A 6,284-nucleotide genomic window follows, 5' to 3' on the forward strand; every position below is an offset into this window, starting at 1 on the left:
ATAAATCCTACAAATCACATTTACTTGTAGGAAAAGCACCACAATTTTGGGTTTTTTTTGGGGGAACAGAAAATGCTAAACACATGTGAAGATCCCTGCTTTCTGCAGAAGAACACACCATTTGGAAACACCTTTTCCCATCAAGAGCACTGTTAATATGCGCTGCGTCCAATACACAATATCGCTGAGATCCACATCTAACACACATGGTCACACACTCAACTGTACCCACAAGAGGCACATCTGCTTGCAGGTTCATTTGGGACACTACTACTCCCTTAAAAGTCCCTCTTTCACGATTAGCCCATAATTTAGCTTTCATTTATCCAAAGTCCTAGAAAGGAAACCAGCAAAAAGCAACAAATAGGAAAAATGGGTCCCAACGCTGTACTCACCGGTGTGCTGCTGTCGGAAAAAGTGTTCATGCTGATGGACCTGCTCATCTTGTCCGAGGAGAGGGACGGCGGGGAGGGACTGCGCTTGTCCAGCTGCTCGTGGTGTGGCAGGTCCTGGCGCTGCAGGTATTCACGCCATGCTCGCTGGATACTGCCGCAAACACCAAGGCACAAGGTTGGGGGAGGAATGTAGCAACAAAAAGGATTTAAAACATATATTCTTGGCTGAAGAGGGGGGGTTTTGTGCTTTGATTTTTTTTTTGTGCACTTTGTTTTCCAATTTTGATAATGATCACACATAACTACCCTCTGTAGGTCTTATTTTAGCCACTACAGCTATAACTTGAAGTAACTGTTACATAGAAGCAAATCTTTCAAATCCATAATCCTACAGAAGTGATTTAAATTTGAGACTGCACATAACTCAGGAATTCCCTTACATCTTGCAAACAAAAATATGCAATTATCTGTTTAAAAGGATGAACAGCCTTCAACATCTTATATTTCTGTCAGCTTTCAGATATAATGCAGATATGGTTGGAAGTTCAGAGCCAGACTGGTATCCTTTAAAATCTCCTCCGTCCTGGGCAGCTGGGGACTTTAAACCTCCTCCAAAGCAATGCGTGGGGATTGTGGTAGGAGCTCTGCTTCCAAACTCTAAGCTTTGACCAAGTTGCTAAAACCTGATGTGAAATTCTGCAAAGAAATTACATTTTCCATGCCGGCTGGTGGCCAAAGCAGCCCTCACCAGGTGGCAGTGCCGGACCGCCTGAGCCGGAACGACCAGTGAGAGATGCTGGGAATTAAAACTGTGTTCACAATAGTAATGGCACTAACACAAAGTCTGTGGGTGTTTGCGCACAGGATAACCTGTGAACTTTGCAGAAAAGCAGAGCTAAATTCTGACCCGAGCTTGGCTGTGGTACTGTAGTACAATGAGCAAGAAAGAGCTCCTTTTAGGATTTATAAGCAACTGAGAATTTATTCACTGGGATATCAAGTCAGTAAAACCTTCAGTGCATCTGTTAATCAGGTAGAGTACCCTGACCTTTGCTTAAGTTGCTCTCAGCAGTGCACAGCTCCTGTGCTGCTCTGCGCAGGTGGCTGTTCGGGGTGTGGGTGGCAGCCGGCACTCCTCCACCCTGCCTGCTCCAGAAGGGTTTGGCACCGTCAGCACCCAGCCTTGCTGCTGGGGGGGCTCCCTAGGAGGGATGCCCCATGGGATCTCACCCATGGTATCTGCACCCCAGGGCAGTGCAGAAGGCAATGCTCCTTCCTGAAGGAACCTTACCATGTGCTTTGCACTTCAAACCAAAAGGTCCAAAGACTTTGGCATGGATTTACATTGTTGTAGAAATGTTTTTTTTTTAAAAATAATTTTTTTTTTTTTTTTTACCTTTTTAACAGTCAAGATGTCATTTCTGCTCCCACCTCCACAAGCCAGAAAAACACTTAGCCCCCAGCCACTGCCGAAAAGGCATTTGATCCCACACTGGCACATCCAACAGGAAAATGGTGGTTTTGGCTTCACAGGAGGAGGATAAAGCTCAACACCAGGACATGTACAACTTCTCATTGACTGCCTACAGTGCTGGGAACTCCAGAGACGGGGAAGTATCTCTTGGTGGGTAATTTTTCCTGGTCAGGGGACAAGTCTGCCAACACGTGGTATTTTGAACATCTCAAGGTTGAAGAAATCAAATATATGTATTTTGGTTTTTTTTTTAGAAGAATACCAGATCAGAAACAAGCCAGCATTCATTACAGCCTCACCAGGATAGGTGCACTTCAGAGCTAGTAAGGTAGGTTAAGACCTGTGTTGTTTTCACACAGGAGCTTTAAAAGGACAGCAAAGCTCCCAAATGTGAGTGCCAATGGAGGACCTTTCAGTAAATGCATTTTTCTTTCAAAAAATCCCCACATCTTCACACCTCAAGCATTTACACTTTGCATTGTTTCAGGTTCAAGCTTTGCTGCATAATATATACAAGTAGTATTTACATATTTATATTTACATGTATTTTCTATTTTAAAGCTTGAGAGTATACTGAGGTTAAGTCATAACTACCCTTCCAGAAAGCTCTCTGAAAATTTATTCTTCCGTCTGGCTTATATTTGCATGACTAAAAGACACTGGCTTGATTTTAATTTGAAACTTCGTGTCCTTTTAATATTTTAATATGGCATTAATATTTTAAAGTCCTGTATAGCAAGTAGCTTTTCAACTGAAAGTGAAATTCAGTATGTAATGTAGCAACGCATACAACTCAGTGTTGCAGCATTTTGCCATGAAGTAGTTGGGGGCTTCAGCATAAAGACGTTCATATTTTTTGATGCAAGTGGAGCCTTGTTAAACTTTTGCTGTCTGCTGGGAAGCCCAGGGGCACTGTGTTAGCGCAGAGTTGGTGCCAGCTGGATGGAGCTAATGCCTGCACCATGGCTGGAGTCCTCTTTTCCGATAAACATGTGGGTAAGTTTTAAGTTATATCCCTAGTATTACCACAGGTATCACAGCACAGTCAAACCTTTTAGAATAACTGACCCCGTGGTAAACTATACAACATGCAGGAAATGTATTACAAAGGCTAAATTTATTGCATTTGGAAGCTGGGGTGTTCATTACCAGAACACAGTGATGCTTATCTCTTCACTCCAGGTGGTGTAGCTAGGTGTCATCTATGTGCCTTGGCTGAGTGCTACCAACTGCTGCGTTTTCCAATAAAAACCAGGTTTCTTAGTGCCATATAGCTGTGCTGCACCCCCCAGGACAGGAACCCTGGTCCCCTCAGACTTACATCTCCATCCCCGTGCAAACCCAAGGACTGCTCCTTGTAGAGGAGTCCCGTGAGCTGCCTGGGGATCTTTAACCAGACTTCATGTTAGATATGAAAAATACCACTGAAGAGACTTCTGCTTGCTTCGTGCTATACTTCCCCACTCTAGTATGCTCTCTAAATATATGAAAAATCTAGCAGATGCTCAAATATTCTTTAGTTTCACAGGGGAAATGACAAAATTAGTGCAACACTGAAGTTTAGCATTTGAAACTCAATTCAAAGAGAACGTTCATGTGCTTAAAGATAGAGAAGAGCTTAGCTACCTTGTGAAATTGAAGCTTTTTTATGCTTAAAGTTACACAGGAATCCATGACGGATACAGTTTGAGTTCTGCGGTTTGCGAATCGGACAAACTCAGCGGCATTTAAAGGCAGAAATTACATTCTTCATTACTTACATTTTCACTTTTGATTCCAAGGGCTGTAAGTTGATATGATATTTTTCGATATTATTTTCTTCATCCATGGTAAGCTGATGGCTATGGAAAAGAAAAGAAAATGGGCTTAATGTGTCTCAGCATGACATTTCTGCAATCACTGTGAATTAATTCTGAAATTTTGACAGGAACATACAAGAGCTGCTTATTATAAGGTGTTGCTGTCTTTGGAGGAAGGCATCTGGGTCCCTGCATCCAGCTCCATTTGACTGTTAACAAAAGGTACCAATTTGGATCCAGTTTCCAGATCGGATCTTGCCTGAGTCCTTGCGCTAAACCTTTCAGATGCCACAGCTCCAGAGACAGGCACACCCAGCAAAGAAGCTATTGCAAATAAAAAAAACCCACTGGCAAATATAATAGATATTCTTGCTAAATTAACTTTCATCCCTGGGGCTACATTTGAAAAGCTGGAGAGTAAAATGGAAAGTAACAATGGTAATGCCGGTAGCAAATGAATTACATCAGCAAAAGCCATACAGGAATATGAAGAAAAAATTCTTTGTAATAAACGATGACCAAGGAATCGGTGCTGCAAACTGATTGTTTTGAGAAAGCAATTTTAAAATGCTAGAAGACAAAAATCAAACATCTTGGGACGCTGCTTTGGATGGGACTAGCAACATGAATGAAAGATCTTCGCATGAAAATTTGTAAGATTAGACCCCAACCTGTGGAATTATTTTGAGACTTTACTGGACACTTAATTACATCATTCAATCAGCAGCAGTTTTCAGAAATTATCCTCCTGTAACTAAAAATAAGAATTGTTTATGGGAGAGATGCAAAATCTTGAATATTTAGTATATTACCAAGTGACAAACATAGTCTACAACAAAGAGACTACCCCTCAGAAAGGGCTTCTTGCCTTATAAAATCCATTTCACTTTGCCACGTGTGAGAGACTGCAGAAATCGCACATTTACCTTTGAAGTAAGTCTTTGCCATCATTGACTTGTTCCAAGGTGTGCTGGAGCCTTCTGAGTTCTTCCTACAAGGCGAGAAAAAACATTTCAATGTGCTCATGGGAAGCCCTTGGTTGACATTGGAGATTCCCCCTCAACTTCAAGACGGCATGAACCAACCACTAACAAAATAGTCCCTCGGGTAATGCCTACGGAGTTCGGAGTTGCTTGCAAAGTTAAACTTCCAAAATAACTATAAAGAAACTAAAATATTTATCAATATGTCCAGCAAAGGTTAGAAAGAGAATACCAGACCTACAAAAATAATAGGCAGAGAAAATGAGGAAAGTATTCTTTCATGTCTTATGTGCGTGGCTGCTTTGATTTGAGAGGAGATGGTATTGGTAAGAGGCAAGTGAGCATCAGCCCGTACTTTCAGGCACTTCTCTTTGTTCTGCAATCAAACAGCATTCAGTCTCACAATTAAGAGTCACTGGCTGAGATTTACAGCCTGATGCCTTTACCAGGGTATTTGCATCAGATCCCATTTCAATAGCAGAGATGTCACTAATTTTACTGCAGATGCATAGCTGGGGTTCCCTGCATCCATGCTAATGTCCCAGGAAAAATCTTCCCAGGATGTTCAGCACAGAGATACGGCTTAAAAAACTAAACTGTATCTGGCTGGCAGGGTTTTATTGTTCAGAAGAGGGGAGAGTTGAGGAGTGGAGGAGAACCCGGTTGCAATAAAGTGTGTGCCCCAGGGGATGCAATTCCTAGGCTGAACTTTACGTCCCCCTGCAGGGCACAATCCCACAGTGCGCCCTGGCATCGCTGGGACACACATGCCCGGAGCACACGTGCCTGGTCTCCTGAAAAACTGGGCTCACAAGCAAACACTGAACCCCCCAGAGTGCATCCCTGTGATGCAATACAAAGAGCATCACCATCCTGAGATGCAGGGATATGCCTTCAGGTTTGTGTTTATACATCAACTGTTTGGTAATTAAGCAACACTGGAAAATGAGAAGTCTATGCAAAACACAAAGATGTTAGCTCATTATTTCTTTTAGCTCATTAAGTTTGGAATCAAATGTAAAAGCAAAAGCTACTCAGAGTAAGGAAGGAAGGTAATTTACTTCACATCTATCTTGCATGCAGATACAGGATTCCCAGGAAGGCTAAGAACATTTAAAAAAGGAAAACAAGGATATTTGTGTCCTGTATATCTTATCTGACCTGGAGATGAATCAAAGATTTTTGTTTCCAGTAAGACTGTTGCCATCTCCAGGAGCAAAATACATCAGCCAACTCTACCTTCTGCTTTCCCAAATTAAGCTGATTTTGTGAAACACAGAAATTTTACATGGCACTTTTTAATCCGGTACAAGATTCTACCTTGTTCGACATGAAACAAGATCACAGTTGGTAGCTGATTTACTCCTAATACAGCTTTCATTTCCTCCCAGCCTTGGAAGGACTATTACTACAAAATATGTTTTATGCATAAACTAGATTTGTCAAGACGACAAGTTAGATGTTTCCCCAGTCTTTGCCCCTCTGGGTCTCTAATTGTAGCACCATTTTGTGGACATGCTGCAGCTGATAATGCACCATGTGTGATTCGGGAGGTCTGGCTGCTGCTTACCTCTCATCAGTCATTGGAAATAATCCAGTCGTGAAACTTCTTTTTATTTTTGCCTTCCCTTTT

At 42.0% G+C, this 6,284-nt stretch overlaps 1 protein-coding gene across 1 annotated transcript; it reads right to left on the bottom strand.

Moving 5' to 3' along the window:
* Nucleotides 1-322: 322 nt before the first annotated feature.
* Nucleotides 323-4,680, bottom strand: IQCJ (IQ motif containing J). The gene is given in 3 exon segments (XM_054205279.1): nt 323-334; nt 396-546; nt 4,595-4,680. Coding segments are annotated over 3 exon segments (249 nt in total).
* Nucleotides 4,681-6,284: the final 1,604 nt, after the last annotated feature.

This window comes from Rissa tridactyla, chromosome 6 (assembly GCF_028500815.1).
Source record: "Rissa tridactyla isolate bRisTri1 chromosome 6, bRisTri1.patW.cur.20221130, whole genome shotgun sequence".
NCBI classification, from domain to species: domain Eukaryota; kingdom Metazoa; phylum Chordata; class Aves; order Charadriiformes; family Laridae; genus Rissa; species Rissa tridactyla.